Source organism: Trichechus manatus, unplaced genomic scaffold (assembly GCF_000243295.1).
Source record: "Trichechus manatus latirostris isolate Lorelei unplaced genomic scaffold, TriManLat1.0 scaffold00171, whole genome shotgun sequence".
NCBI lineage: Eukaryota > Metazoa > Chordata > Mammalia > Sirenia > Trichechidae > Trichechus > Trichechus manatus.
Window position 1 is genome coordinate 4,410,712 of NW_004444107.1, and position 15,715 is coordinate 4,426,426.

At 37.3% G+C, this 15,715-nt stretch overlaps 1 protein-coding gene across 1 annotated transcript in view; it reads right to left on the bottom strand.

Moving 5' to 3' along the window:
- Window positions 1-15,715, bottom strand: part of SEC24D (SEC24 homolog D, COPII coat complex component) — a 104,313-nt gene that overhangs the window by 28,344 nt on the left and 60,254 nt on the right. The window contains exons 11-13 of the mRNA XM_023741103.1: window positions 11,637-11,761; window positions 5,908-6,099; window positions 5,051-5,144 (exon numbers count right to left, since the gene is read on the bottom strand). Of these exons, the coding sequence (XP_023596871.1) occupies window positions 5,051-5,144; window positions 5,908-6,099; window positions 11,637-11,761 (411 nt within the window). The remainder of the gene's footprint in view (window positions 1-5,050; window positions 5,145-5,907; window positions 6,100-11,636; window positions 11,762-15,715) is intronic.

Below are 15,715 nucleotides of genomic sequence, written 5' to 3' on the forward strand. Positions count from 1 at the left end.
GGTCTCCCTGAAAAAAGAAGGACCTTGTTTTTTCTACATTATGTTATTCCAACCCCTCATCAGGTCTAGGGCCTTTCACTCTATGAAACCAGTTGTGGTAGAGTCGAATCAACTCATGGCAACCCCTTGTGCGTCAGAGTAGAACTGTGCTCTGAAGGGTTTTCAATAGCTGATTTTTCAGAGGCAGATCACCAGGCCTTTCTTCTGAGGCTCCTCTGGGTGGACTCAAACCTCCAACCTTTCGGATAACAGCCAAGCACATTAATTGTTTGCCACTATCGGTGCCTCACAAATATTTGTGGAATGAATGTTGTTGTGATGCATTACCTTGAAATCAAATCCAGATACATACTGTGAGTACCTTAAAGATAAATCCTCACCAACTCGTGATATATTTTAAGTTCAACCACTAAAACTCATTTCCCTCCAACTTTCTGCCAAATGCTTACCCCAATTTGTATTTTATCTAGTTTTATGGTGGAAGTAATAACTAACTTAGAAAACTGTTCTTTGGCCAAGATAAAAGACAATGTTAGCAATTCACATATAGTTGAGTTATGAGTGTCATATTTTGAAAGAGATACAGATATTGAAATACTATGTGGGGAAAAAAAGCCAGAGTATAAGATGCTGTGGACATGGAAGCATTTATAATAAAAAATAGTGGATCAATAGTTGGTTATTGCAAGAACTTTTGAGAGAATATGCATAACAACTTTCCACACAGTCCCTGTTTATCTTTGTGACAATTTAGCACATGATTTTTTGTTAGTTTTTATCTACTCTGTTTGCTTCAAGGAGTTTACTACTACTAATTATATATTAGATTTTACTTGGTGTCTATCTGATAAAAAGTAAAGCTATAATTCAAATGAGGGAGTCCAGTTCTAAAATGTTTTCACCTGGACATACAATAAGAAAATTTTCACTTTGATGTTCTTTCAGTTTCTAAACTCTGCTCACAGAGGATGAGACCTTCATCGCTGGCCTCCTGTGTAGAATATTTGGCTGACCAGCCACAGCCCTGGGCTAACCAAGGTTACTCTTTGCCCTCTCCCCTTTTTGGAGTACAAGCACTAAACATTCCATTATGCCCTGTATTACAAAGTTACATCTCTTCCACCACACTGTATGCAATTTAGAAGCAGGGGTGGTAGTCCCTACTTTGCCTTACAAAATGTTGTTGCTATTAGCTGCCGTCGAGTTGCCCTGACTCATGGCAACCCCAAGCCCAATAAAACGAAATGCTGCCTGGTCCTGCATCATCCCTAGGATCAACTGCAGATCGAACCTTTGTGAGCCATAGGGTTTTCACTGGCCAATTTTTTTTAATTATGAAAGTAGACTGCCAGGCCTTTCTTCCTAGTCCATCTTAGTCTGGAAGATGAAACCTGTTCAGCATTATAGCAACATGAAAGCCTCCACTGACAGACACGTGGTGGCTGCGCATGAGGTGCACTAGCTGGCATCAAACCCAGGTCTCCCACATAGAAGGTGAGAATTCTACCACTGAAACACTACTGCCCTACTTCAACCATTTAACAAATCCTTATTGACTGAAAGAACGAATGAATTGTGTGGCCTCTTCAATATTTTGATAACCCATTGCCATCGAGTTGATTCTGACTCATAGTGACCCTATAGGACAGAGCAGAACTGCCCCATGGAGTTTCCAAAGCTGTAATCTTTACAGGGAGGAGACTGCCACATCTTTCTCCCACAGATCCTCTGGTGAATTTGAACCACTGACCTTCTGGTTAGCAGTCGAGTGCTTAACCACTGTGCCACCAGATATTACCCAGCAAATTCTCAAAAATGTTAGCTATTAGGCTAATGATAACTTCAGGCAAAAAATTTAGTATTCTCATATATATGTTACACAAATTTAAATCTGACTAAATTTTACCCACATAGGACTTGAAAAGATAATGAGATAATGTAACTGCCAGAGGTAGTTACACAACCATACACACATCCAACAGTTGCACGCACACACAATTTTATTCTATTTGGAAACATTTTTTTATTCATCCAAAGCTGGTAAAGTTGCTATGAGGCACAAAGTATAAACTGCAGATAAGCTTCAATTACACTGCAGCAGTTTCTGCTCTTATACAATGAATTATACTCTCCCAGAATTTTCCTAACAGATCCAGGAGAATCTTTTTCATTAATTTTGTATTCATATTAACAATCTATTTACAAAATAAGTTTTGAGGAAACTTTAATGATTAAAGGCATATATAAAGTAGACCCACTAAGGCAAATAAAAAAGAAATAAAAATCAGTAAGAAGGTCCGGGAAAGGAAATAATTATATTGGAAAATCTACCCTAAGTATCATTAGTACCTTTCTTGGTAGTTAGGGCTAAAAGGAACATTATGAACAGGAATGTATGTAAAAATTAACTCCAGGAAATAAGTAAATGACTCTTTCTATATTTAAGAAATAGAATAATGCGATAATGTCTTCGCTGAACTTTTTGTAGAAAAAAAAAACTTTCTTCACAAAGTTATTTCTTATTTTAGCCATTAATCAAAAATGTAGGGTAAGAAGTTAAATCATCGTTAAGTCAACATTCCTAGAGCAAAAGTAACATATCAAATTGTACAGATCAGGTATGAAATTTTCTGGTGAATTAACTTAATGTAAAGATATTCCAGAATGAATTATAATTCCTCGTGCTAGTAGATTCTAAATATAGATAATCATTTGAACAGATTGGAGAGCTCCAAAAATACAGACTCTTTAGCCTTGTCTAAGACTTAATGAATCAGAACTTTGGCAGTGGGGCCAGAAATCTGTTTTTAAAAAGCACTTACCCCTTAACATGTGATTCTATGATTGGCCAATTGGGAAACAAAACCAGTTGCCATCCAGTTGATTCTGACTCATGGCAACCCCTGTGTGTCAGAGTTGAATTGTGTTCCATAGGGTTTTCAATGGTTGATTTTTTGGAAGCAGACCACCAGGTCTTTCTTCCTCTGGGTGGACTCAAACTTCCAACCTTTCAGTTAGTAACGGAGGACATTAGTCATTTGCACCACCCAGGGGCTCCAACTGAGGAACTACCACCTTACTTACCCTTCTGAAGCAATGGAGCATCCTTCAGCTTCTTTATGAAGATTGGTGTTGGGGAGAACCAATATTTACTCTGCCAGCAGACATGTGATAACAACTGCCGTTGACATTATGACCAAAAGTGTCATTTTATAAATATAGCTGCCTACTTCAGTCTAAATTGACTCGATGGCAACGGGTAGTTTTTATAAAGACATTTCTTTATCTTTTATAAAGATAGTTTATTCTTCTTTATAAGAATAATACTAGTCATTAACTTTGATATTTACAAACTGATAATTCTGAGTTATTACATTTAATATTATTTTCATCCCATTTTTAAACTTCAATGTAAAATTATACATTACTCTAACATAAAATGCAAATACAAGAAAAAGTAACATGCAAAAGACATTAATATATACTGACTGAAATGAGCTGGACTCTGGTGAATGGTTGGCCAAGAGCTGATTATTGCAGTCCTTATGGTGTATGAGCTAACTTGAAGAACACTGTGGTTACTAAGAACTCAGTGGTTTTCCAGTAATGTATCGTAATTAAAATCACATTCATACATACGGAATGCATGTACACAAATTTGTTTTATATATTTTTTTCTTTCAAAGCTGCCAAGCAGCCTGTAGACCTCTTGTGGACTGCCAATGTGAAAAGCATGGCGTTATAAGATAGTACTGTCCCCTTTTAGGAATGAAGGGGTCCAGCTGGGACTCCGCACGCAAGGTCCACTGGAAGCCATGCCTGTACTCTTCTTTGCACTTTACTATGCTCTTAATTGATGACATTTTAGCTTATGAACAGCCACTCAGGCAGATAATTTTTAGGTTTCTTTAAATTATCAGGACATGAATTATTATTCCCAGTCCTAACTTCTTAGAATAGAAAGAATTGTAGGGTCACAGAGAACATTTACAACAACAAAACAAAAACCCCTCAAATTGAACTAGAAGGTATTTGTGTTTAGTAATATGGAATAAAACAGGAATTCCAAGTCTTTCTGTAACCCAATCAATCAGTTATCACTGTTAGCATGTACTGGGTGAGCCCTAAAATTTCTAAATCACTTTATGATATAAACTGATTTTTAAAATATAGGTTAAATTAATGTGTATTTCAACACTTTTTGAGGGACATTCACAATAGTCATTGACCCAGTGAGATTAAAAAAAAAAACCCAGGGAAAATCACTCTACTAGAACCAAACCCTGATGTTAGACATAATTTACGTGCAAGTGTTTCCTAAGCTCAGCTCTGTACTATTGTTGTCGTTTGTTATTATCATTATTACTAGCCATTTATTTTCAAAGTAAATTTAAATATAACCTTAATAAAATTTTAAAATTAATTTTAGGAACTAGCTGGCAGGGCCAAAGTGGTTTGATTCTTGTGCTAAGGTAGTAACGATTAAGAATAAGTACTTTTAAATTGTTTTGTCTTCTTCAAGATGACTTTCTTTAGTTCTATGAAATGATCAGGGTCTTCTGGGCTCAGTTTCCCCACTGGAGACAGGGACAACTTCGTATCTACTTTTGGCATTTGGTAAGGCCCTGTGTAGCAGCCACATCACTGTCACTGGCTGTCACAAGGCCTTGTCCTTGCAAGTTTGAAAACCCCAAGGAAGCGCAGGGTGATCTGGGAATTTTTCTCCTTATACCTAGTAGTTCAGATATTGCTGAACTAATTTCAAAATAAATCACATAAAGTTCATATAAAAGCCAAAAGGAGGAGCTAAACTGGAAATCCTGACAAAATCAGCTGCTCAGAGCTAATAATACTGGAATGTAAATGCTGGGAGCAATTCGTGGTTTTGGCCATTTCCTCCTGTGATTTGTGGGTAAGTTTGAAATAGCCTTTAGCAACCTACATATTTTAATGAAAACTGCACTTTCCTTCATAGAGAAACATTACTTTTTTTTTTGTCCTTCTGTTTTTTAAAATTTCTTTACTAGCAATTAGAGAGGCTTCTTCTCACCTTCAGTGCTTCCATACCAGCCTGGATGACAGGAGCAAAGACAGTCTCATTTTCATTAGAGTCTGCAAACATCTCTGGAATCTGGTCCAATAAACTATAAGAAATTAGTGAACAAAAGGTTTGAAATGTTCAACATATTTGTAATAAGCTTCAAGCCTAAACACATATGGCATTTATTTTATGCCCAACACAATGGGTGAATTTCTCAGGGAAAGAACATCTGATATCCTGGCTTGGTTTGACACCAATATTTATGACTTGATTGGAACGTTTGCAAAATCACACCCTTTGCAGATATTTCTCTATTTCTATATTACTGATCTCTTAAGACTATAAATTCTTGTAACAGTGGCTGTATCTTGAGTTATTATAATAATCATTGAATAAACTGATCCACAGGCAGGAAATACCTTTCCAGCAAAAAAATAGAAAGGATTGATAGGGCTGAGGGTGAGTATAAAAATTCTTTCTTTTAGATACTGTTCTATGTTAAAAAGAGACCAGTTGCTGTTGAGTCAGTTCCTACTCATGGCAACTCCATGTGTGTCAGAGTAGAACTGTGCTCCATAGGGTTTTCATGGCTGACTTTTTTGGAAGTAGATTACCAGGACTTTCTTCCGAGGCACCTCTGAGTGGACTTAAGCCTCCAACCTTTTGGTCAGCAGCTGAGCACCTTAAGTCCCACTGAGGGACTTCTAAAAACAGACAGACCTAACAAAAGTAATAGAGTTTTAAAATCCAAGTTTAAAATCCCCTTGCCATGGACGAACAAAACTATGTGTGATCAAGTCAAAACATATTATAAATAAAAATACACATCTGATTTCTATTTAAATGATAAAACACTTAATATTTACTTGTGAATCACAGACTGGGATTCTTGATAGTTGACAAGGAAACCATCCAACAAAGGAACAAAGACCTCTCCAACATCGGTCACCACCATCATCTGAGGCTGGGCCAAATTGCTCTTTACGTTAAAGAAATGGAGAGCTTTGTTATATGTGATGAAACCAACCCGAATCCCAGAAGTCTCTTCTTGCTCTTCCCTATGAGGCAAAAAAAAAGTTGTTTAGGTCCTTTTTAAATTTTATAATGAGAGGGGAGTTGTTATTTTAAATTCAGTAACCGTGCCTTTTATAAAATATATGGAAATCATGTTTGAAGTTTGTTCCTAATTTCTATTATGAAACATAAACAGCACTGACAGAGGGTGGGGGAGAGGGATTATTTTGCTATCACAAAAATAAGCAAGTTGATAAAGGAAAAAAAATTCTTAAAATTCTAAGTAAAAAATGAAATAAATATTATGAAAACTTTTGCTCATATATCTTTAATATATTTATTCTCAGTCCACAGCAAACTGCAAGGGTTTATTTTATTTTTTCCTGAACAAGCTAGGCTTAATTACATTCTTTATAAACAAAGCTCCCTCAGAAGTCATCAGAAGGTCAGAAGAACAAATGGAATATCTGAAGCAAGAGAAAGGCACCCTCAGATTACTAACAGGACAGCTATTTTTATCAAGAAAGGACTTGCTCTGCCTGCATAATTTTTTTCTTATGTATCCTAAGAGAAGCTCAATAGAAAATAGCCTAGATTTTGAGAACTACAGACTATAAAAACATATAAATACATAAAACAAATCAAAATTACTAGTTGATGATAAAATTCTTACTAGGTAACCATTTGTGATTGTCATGGCTAGGCAATAAAAGCAATAAAAGCTCCAAATTATAACAGAAAGTAGGTTTTTTTTGTTTTGTTTTGTTTTTTAAGGTTCCAAAACAAGGCCTCAATCTTTCTGAAAGGATTATAAAGGCATGAATGTTTTCAATCCAGTTTATACAAAGTATATTGACAATTAGTGGACTGAATGCTAGTTATACGTTTGCCAGAGTGCATTGCAATGTTGTTTTTTCTCTCTCTACAAAAATAAAACACGTAGACACTACTGATGTTCTTACTAATTTTCAGTGGTGGATATAAGATAGTGCTTAATGGTTAAACAGAAGCCACAAAAGAAATGCACCATTTTCTCTGCCCTTAGATGACAGTAAAACTTATTTTGCTTAGGGGATAACTTTTTTTAAAAAACAATCTGGTTTGCCCAGTTTCTAAATTTTCCACATGGCACAAAGAGTTGAGTGCAAGAGAAAGGAAAAGGGAAGTATCTAGATGAAAGTATCTGAAGTTCAAATTGCTGATTCCACTGCAGGACTGCCAATTCTTTTGATGTTTCCTCACAGTATGGCTGGCAAAGTATTGACTTTAAGCCTGTTTTATTTCTTCTCCACTTCCTTTGTTAACTGAGGGTATTGGTTATTCATTATGGCCTTATTGCAGGGTGGGGCAATTTAAATAGACTCTCATAATCCTTTCCAAAACCACTTTGTAAATGTTTATATTCTAAAATCTCATGCAAAATTTTCAGAAGTGGAATCTTTATTCTTTGAAACCGCACACACACACCCTCAGTATCCTAAGCTGTATGATTGATTCCATGTAACAAACCACTGCACCCATGCTTTCCCTTCCCCTCCCTATTTATGAGAATCTTACTTTTCAAGACCAAGCACAAATCTTTGTTCTTCTATGAAATCTTCTCTGATGCTATCAACCAGAAGTTATTTCCTCTTCTAAATTCCTATAAATCATTCTCAGTTGGCTCTTGGCATATAATGCCTTTTAGTTAACTTTCCATGAGTCCTTAACTAGAAGTCAATAAAAGGCAGGACCATGTCTTATGCTCTCTGCTCCCCACAGAATCTAGCACAATATGGGAAAATAGAGGTTTTGTTGTGCATGATTACTGTGATGATGAACCACTGTATTTGGGATGGTAAGCTACAGCCCAAACTAATAAGCTGATTGTGTGCATCTCTTCCCAACTCCAGCTTAATAACACCACCATGATAGGTTAAAATCAGCAAATGCTGCAAATCAGAGCTTTATTTATATGAGAGCCAGTTTACCAGCATAGCTCTGGGTATGCTCCCCTATCCCAGCAGACCTTCTATTGTATAAGGTGAAAAATGTCCAGCAAGTCATGAAGCACTTTTATTCTCTTTTAATAGTTAATTTAGAGTCAAATAAAGCAAGAGATACAAGAGAAAAACTAGAGAGAAGTATCTGGAATGCTATTTCCCGTTGGCTTTGGACGTTTTCAAGTGATGGGAAGGGAGTATCCTGGGATTCATAGGGTTCACTTAAAATCTAAATTAACATTTAAAAAAAAAATTTAATCCGAACATCTCACAGTAATGCAAAATATTAGTACTTGTCTCCATGGGAATATATTTTTTTAAATTTGTTTGAGAAACAAAGAACTGTCTTAAAATTTTCTTCAACAGTGTAACTGTCTCATTAAATCATACCCAGAAGAAGAAAGCTAAGTCTCAGCCGCTCCTTCATATTAATTGCATGCAAGTTTTGTGAAGTTACCTAAGGGCCATCATAAAGAACAATACATTTTTTTGGTACCTCCTGCTTTTCAATTACCCTCTTCCCTAAACACTTGCCCCTATTATTTTAACGGAATAAAAAGTTGGGATATACCAGCTGACAGAGTAGCTCTGAAGATGCTAGCAACTAGATGAACTAGAATATTCCAAAATTAAGCACTCTGAACATTTTTTCTACAACGGCATTAAAAACAAAAAGCCCCAAGACCTTGACCTGCACAACAGGTGAGACACTTCAGATCTCATCTTTCCTGTTCTAGAGAAGTCAGACTGAAAAGCCTGGCAACCTGGCAAGACCAAAGATATAAATTCAAAGTTAAACAGTGAAGAAGGAAGCTTTCCCTTTTCAAAAAGATTAGCTAAGAAATGAGCATGTCCTGGATGTTTATCAGCAAGTCTTAAAACTGTGCTTACAAAGGCTATTTGCCATATTATCTGCTTTAGTTCAAAGAGGTAAATCAAATAGATGGCAGTCTTACCATAAAAAATACAAAGGTACAAACAGACATGCCCCTAAATAAAATTTAGGGGAGGAAAAAAACAAAAACAAAAACAAATTTGTTTCAAAAGATAAAGGGTATTTTAGCTTGAATAAAAACTTTTGAGGTATTTGAAAAGTGGGAGGGAATAACCAGCAGTATCCTTTTATTTTTTTCTCCTATCTTGTGCCACAGTCACACATCTGCTTCAACTGGATATAAAAGTTATGATGAGACCTGTCCTAGTCATCTAGTGCTGCTATAACAGAAGTACAACAAGTGGATGGCTTTAACAAAGAATTTTATTCTCTCACAGTCTAGGAGGCTAGAAGTCCGAATTCAGGGTACCAGCTACAGGGGAATGCTTTCTCTATCTGTTGGCTCTAGGGGAAGGTCCCTGTCATCAGTCTTCCCCTGGTCAAGGAGCTTCTGAGTGCAGGGACTCAGGGTCCAAAGGACATGCTATTCTCCTGGCTCTTGTGTCTTGGTGGTATGAGGTGGTCGCTGCCCCCCACCCCTTCTCTCTTTTACATCTCAAAAGAGACTAACTTAATACACAACCTAATCTTGTAGATTGAGTCCTGCCTCATTAACATAACTGCCTCTAATCCTGCCTCATTAGCATCACAGAGATAGGATTTACAACACACAGGAAAATCACATCAGATGACAAAATGGTGGACAATCACACAATACCAGGCCTAGACTAGATGACCAATATTTTGGGGGGACACAATTCAATACATGACAAGACCTAAGGGAAATGTGTGATCTAATAATTTATATCAATAGTTTATAAACTTCATATCACCACTGTGTTGTAAAGGAACAAAGGGTTGGTGAAGTAACTGTCTATGAAAATAGGTTAGTCTAATTTGAACCAATTTGAGAAAGAGAATGGAAAGAGAGAGAGAGACCATTTCCAGAAGTTAGTTTTCTTTTATACTAACCAAGTTAAAAATCCAGATTTAGAATTTGTTATGGATTAAATTATGTCCTCTAAAAAGATATGTTGAAGTCCTAACCCCTGATATCTGTGAACATGACCTTGTTTGGAAACAGGGTCTCTGAAGATGTTACCTGCTAAGTCAATGGGAGGTCAGACTGGAGTAGTATGGGTCCAAATGCACCCTGAGTGACTCCTTATAAAAGAGAAGAAGAGACACAGAGAAGACAGATAGCCGCGCGGCGATTTGAGTTATGCTGCAGCTGTAAACCAAGGAACATCTGGGACTACCAGAAGCTGAGAGAGACACGAACGGACCCTCCTCTTAAAGCACTCAGAGATAGCATGGCCTGCTGACATCCTGAATTCGGACTACTAGCGTTCAGAAGTATGTGATGATACATTTTGTAGTTGAAAGCCACCCACTTTGTAGTATTTGTGATGGCAGCCCTAAGAAACTAATACAGATTAAACAGCCCTGTGAGAGTGCTATTATTAAAAAAACAGCACAATCAGTGGAAAGCCAATACTTCTCAAAGTTCCTCCCAAAGAATCAGGTAAGAGAAGCTATAGGCACAAACAATTCTGCAGACATTAGATGCCTTTCTAATGCCACCATCTTCAACTTGCTCCTGGCTCATTCTTCATTTTAGAATTCAGTTTGAAATCACCTCAGTGTTTTTTTAAACATCCGCACTGCTTTTCCAAACCATCCTCAAGAATATTATGACTTCAGTTTCACAGATACAAACAAAATGACTCCTGGGAGGTCCAGAGTTCATTCGTCTGAGCCTCACATGAACGAAAGCACCAGTCATATGTGGAAGGAACACAGAGGAGCTGGTACCCACAGACTCATGGAGCCCTGAAGGCTGAAGACAATGCCTCCTCCCCCAAACATTCCTTTCCAGAATAGAAAGATTGCTTATGTTCAGGGAGCTAGGAAAGGGGTGGAAGATGTGCAGACTGTTGCTCTACACACTAGGTGACAGACAACTTTTCCTAGCCTGTTTTATTTTCTTAAACACGTCCTCCTCTCATGAAGGCAGGCATTTTCCCTCGCTCCCAAGTCTGCTTACTAGGTGCTAGTTTCCCATCCTGAACAACTAGTTTGTACACTAACATAATTAAAATAGTCATGTTTACAAAATACCTTTCCTTGCATGCACTCACCTCTGCAATGGCAAGAAAAGTGATGTATCTTGTACTGTTAAGTTAAAGGACGAAGAGGCAGTAAAGCTGCAAAAGGAATAGACAGCGCACTATGGGCAGAAGGAAATTTGCCTAAAAGTGACTGCCTTTGCCATAAGATGACAGTTCAGTTTTCTAGCACCCCTTAAACTCTCTCCCCCACCCAGCAACTACAGTTTCCACTAAAGAATCAATGCTTTTGAAAAATGAGTAACAGACTTTCAAAGTCCTTCCCACCACACTGTAGGGATTCTCTTTACAATTTATAATGTATTTAGAATGTTTTTAACATAGCTTTGTTTTTATCAGTTTGTTTCTTTGGCTTTCTATAAGAGATCACTCTGAGTTTTTAGGACTCAAAAGAATGGTAGTGTTTGATTTGTAAATAATTGCCCAATGCCCTCAATACCAAGAGATATCAATGGGTCATTCAGGACTTGTTTTCTGGCCATCATATTAATTTAGCAATATTGTAGAAATTATAACAAGAATGGTAGTTCTCTTACTTTGGAAGTTTTTCCAGCACAGTCTTCAGTTCTTCACATATGAGTTTCACAAGACCATTCTTTACGTTACTATATGAAACATCAATCATGAAGATAAAGGCTGGTGGGTTGGGAGGCTTATTTTTCTATAGGAAAGTGAAAAAATATATATATACATATAATTAGAAACTATGTACATTTCATAATCAAATTAAAACATTAATTAGAAACTCGAAAGTCTTCAGATGTTTCATTTGATATTTAGGATATAATGTCTGTGGCATTAAATCACTTTCTAGTACACACTATCTGATGCTATAAAAATGATAAGAAGCTGATTACTTTCCAGAGTATGATCTGGGTTCGACTATCAAATCAGGTTCACTTTTGTAAAGCTCTAAAGACTTTATTACTGCAATTGTCCAGTGGTCAGTACAGTATTGTTGCCGGCCTTGCTTCTAACACTGCACCCAGGAAGAAGTATGTCTGGAACCCTGACAAACTGTGCCAGAGAAGAGTATGTACAATAATTAGTTTGTTTTTGAAATTACAGTAAAACTTCATTAATTTGGACATTGTTATTTTCAAATCTCTTCCTTTATAAGGTTTTTCAGTTTTAAAGATGAAATTATACACTAAAATGTAATTGTATACTTTTCCAAAATTGTACCATATTTTTAAAGACTTACCTAATTTCTTACATATCTGTGGTAAAAATGGAATGTTAGGTCTTTTCTCTATTTGTATAAAATAATCACTATAACATAAAGCAGCTGCTATGAAAACGTTTGTAGCTGTTGGTCCTCTTACCGGCTGAGGTTCAAATATCTCTTAGGATGTGATTCTTTAGTTTGGGTCTTACAAAATATTTAGAAAAGAAAGCCCCATGCAAACAACTTCAGTGACTCACATACAGAATAAAGAATTAAAACTAATTTAATTTTAAACTTCATTATAAATAACAAAAAATCTTACAATAAAATTACATTTTAATTAATTATAAAATATGATGACAATGTCCCTAAATTATATTATTGATCAATTCTACATCCTTTACAAGGTTAGATATAACACTCTTCTAATAAAAGTCATTCATCTGAAATTTTAAAACATTACAGGACTTAAAAATATCATCAACCTGAAAACTTCATCACTTTGCCACGTTTACCGAAATCAGATGGACAAAGAAATGAAGAAACTCTACTGCTGTCTGTGTAATTAATTTTTATTGCAAATCATTCCTGATTCCCATACCTAATCTAATTCATAACACAGGCCTATGCTGTTTTATAACGTTGAGTAAAAATAACTTACTCTCTTTTAAGTTCTGTATTACCAATTCTTCACTATGTACTTTCCCCATCTCCAACCTGTACATTTCTACAGGAATGCATAACTGGCTTTCTGTGTATATAAGTTCATCATTCTTCTAAATCACATTCTCTTCCAACTTGTCTTTATCAATAATATCACTAGACACCAAGTCAAAGGCTTGGAAACGTAGAATGAAATCTGACTATTCTTTCTCTTTCAGTTGCTGATTTTTCTTTCAAAAAGCTTCTTTCATGGTATTTTACCCCATCCCTACGCTTAACTATCTGGGAGCCTAGCATCTTGTGCCTTGATTAACTGTAATGGAGTCATCATTAGCTTCCTTAATCCATTTCACTACCCATTTACCCTGGCTTGCTTCATCCAGCCAAGCTTAATTTCTTTAACTCTGCTTCCATGCCATTCTACTGAAGCTGCTCTCTTAAAGGTCACTGACCTCCTACAAACTATAGTGATTTGAAATAAAATCCATCTCTCATTCTAGCTCTCTTTGCAACTTCAGGCACAGATGATTACCTTACTGTCTTCGCTCCCAGGGCAGAGTAGCATCACTTCTTCTCCCACTTTTTTGATTCCTGCTTCTGCTTTTCGTTTTCTCATCTTTCTCCAAAGGACACTGTGATCGTTAAGACTGTGTCAACTTGGCTGGGCCATGATTCTCAGTGGTTTAGCAGTTATGGTGCAGTTTGGCAGTCACAGAATGACGTGCTCACCTCCATGATGAGATCTGATATAATGTGATCACCTCCATGATGGATCTGCTGTGAGTAGCCAATCAGTTGAAAGGGAGTTCCCTTAGGCGTGTGGCCTGTATCAAATATAAGTGGACTCTCTAGCAAGGCTCGTGGGCTTTTGCTCGCACTGGATCCTGCAGCTGGCTCCTGTTAGTCTGGCCTCTGTTCTTGGGACTTGAGCTAGCAGTTTACCTGCCATCTTGCCTGCTGATATTGGGATTCATCAGTCTTCGCAGCCTGTGAGCCAGAGCCCTGCTATCTGACTTACTGATCTTGGGTTCCCCAGCCCCTGCAGCCACATGAAAGGTGAAGCCTCCAGCCTGACCCACGGATCTGCAACGTTCCAGTCTCTATAACCGCATGAGCCATTTCCTTAATATAAATCTCTCTCTATATTTATATGCTTTACTGGTTTTGCTTCTCAAGAGAACCCAGCCTGAGACAGACACTTTCTTCTGTCCTCTCACCACACTCTCTATCATGGAAATTTCATCCATTTACTCAGTCTTAACCAGCACTTCTGTACAGCCAACCAATCAGCTGCCATTGAATTGATTCTGACTCTTGGTGCCCTCATGTGCTTCAGATGGGGCGGATTAGCCAGTAAGCAAGGTTATGCATGGGCTTACTTGTATTTACTTACTAATCTGTAGTACACAATTTCACATGGGTTTACCACAAAAACAAGTGAAATTAAGCACAAGTAAGCCTGTGTGTACCTTACTTATTAGGTAGTCTGTCCCTGGCTTCAGAGTAGAACTGTGCTCCACAGGGTTTTCATGGCTGTGTCCTTTCAGGAGCAGATCTGCAGGCCTTTCTTCCAAAGTGCCTTTGGATGGATTTGAACTGACAACCTTTTGGTTAGTAGCTGAGCTCTTAACCATTTGTGCTGCCAAGGGGCTCCTAGCACCTCTATAAAAGTGACTTCAATTCTCTCCCATCATGGTCTCTTTTCTGAGCTCCTGACCAGCATTCCAATGAACATCTCCACATACACATCCTGCCAATACCTTAGACTCAAAATTTTAAAAGTTAAGACAATATTTCCCCCACTGTGCTGGTCTTTTCTATAAGGAACTTAAGAAAACACCATCCTTTAAAATAATCCAGACTTGAAATCTCACTCTTTCCATAGAATTGTCCATTTCTCTCACCATCCACATCCAGTTAATTGTGAGGCACTTTGTGGCTCTTCTAGCTCCAGTACCCAAATTTAGACCCTCATTTTCTCCTGCCTGGACTACTGCATTGATTTCTAATACCCCCTGCCTCCAATCTCTCTCCTCTCATTATACAAACTGAGTCAGAGTAAACTGTTGGAGGCATAATACTGATCACAGTGCTCCCTCCAATGAGGAAAGGAAGTTTGCTGAATCCCCAGAGTCTAGCACAGAGTATGACACACAAAAACAGTGCTCAATAACTATTAATCAATTGACTGAATGAACTCAGGGATGGATGGACGGATTAATGGAAACAACTCCCTCCTTAACCTTTAATTGTCTCATGGTCTAATAAATTAAATATAAGCTCTTCAATTGTGTGGCATTCAAGACCCTCCATAATATGCATTTAACAAACATGTATAAAACTTCTAAGAGATCAAAGATATGATGCTAGACCCAGTGGAAAATTAAAAAGATCGACTATGTCTTAAAACAATTTTCCAGCGTTACTTCACATTATTCCCCAATACATGCTCCCCGAACTATTTTAAGTGCTTCCATTTGCACATATCTCCTATCCAGAAGTCACAGCCGAAAGTTAGGCTGGAAAAGTGTTTTGTTTGGCACAGTGTTTTAAAAATATTTGAATCTGAATGTGTTTGGGGGGCAGCAGGGGCATATACTCGCCAATTAACCTAGCCCCCATACAAGGCCCGCGTCACTCATTTACAATGCCTGCCTAGTCGCTGAAGAAATCGAAGTAGATTGCCAAAGCCTCTGTGAAACTGTTTCTGCTCACCCTTAATGTTTCTGCTTCCATTTATATATGTTGACATTCTGCTCACATTTCAAGCAGCTCAAACATCAT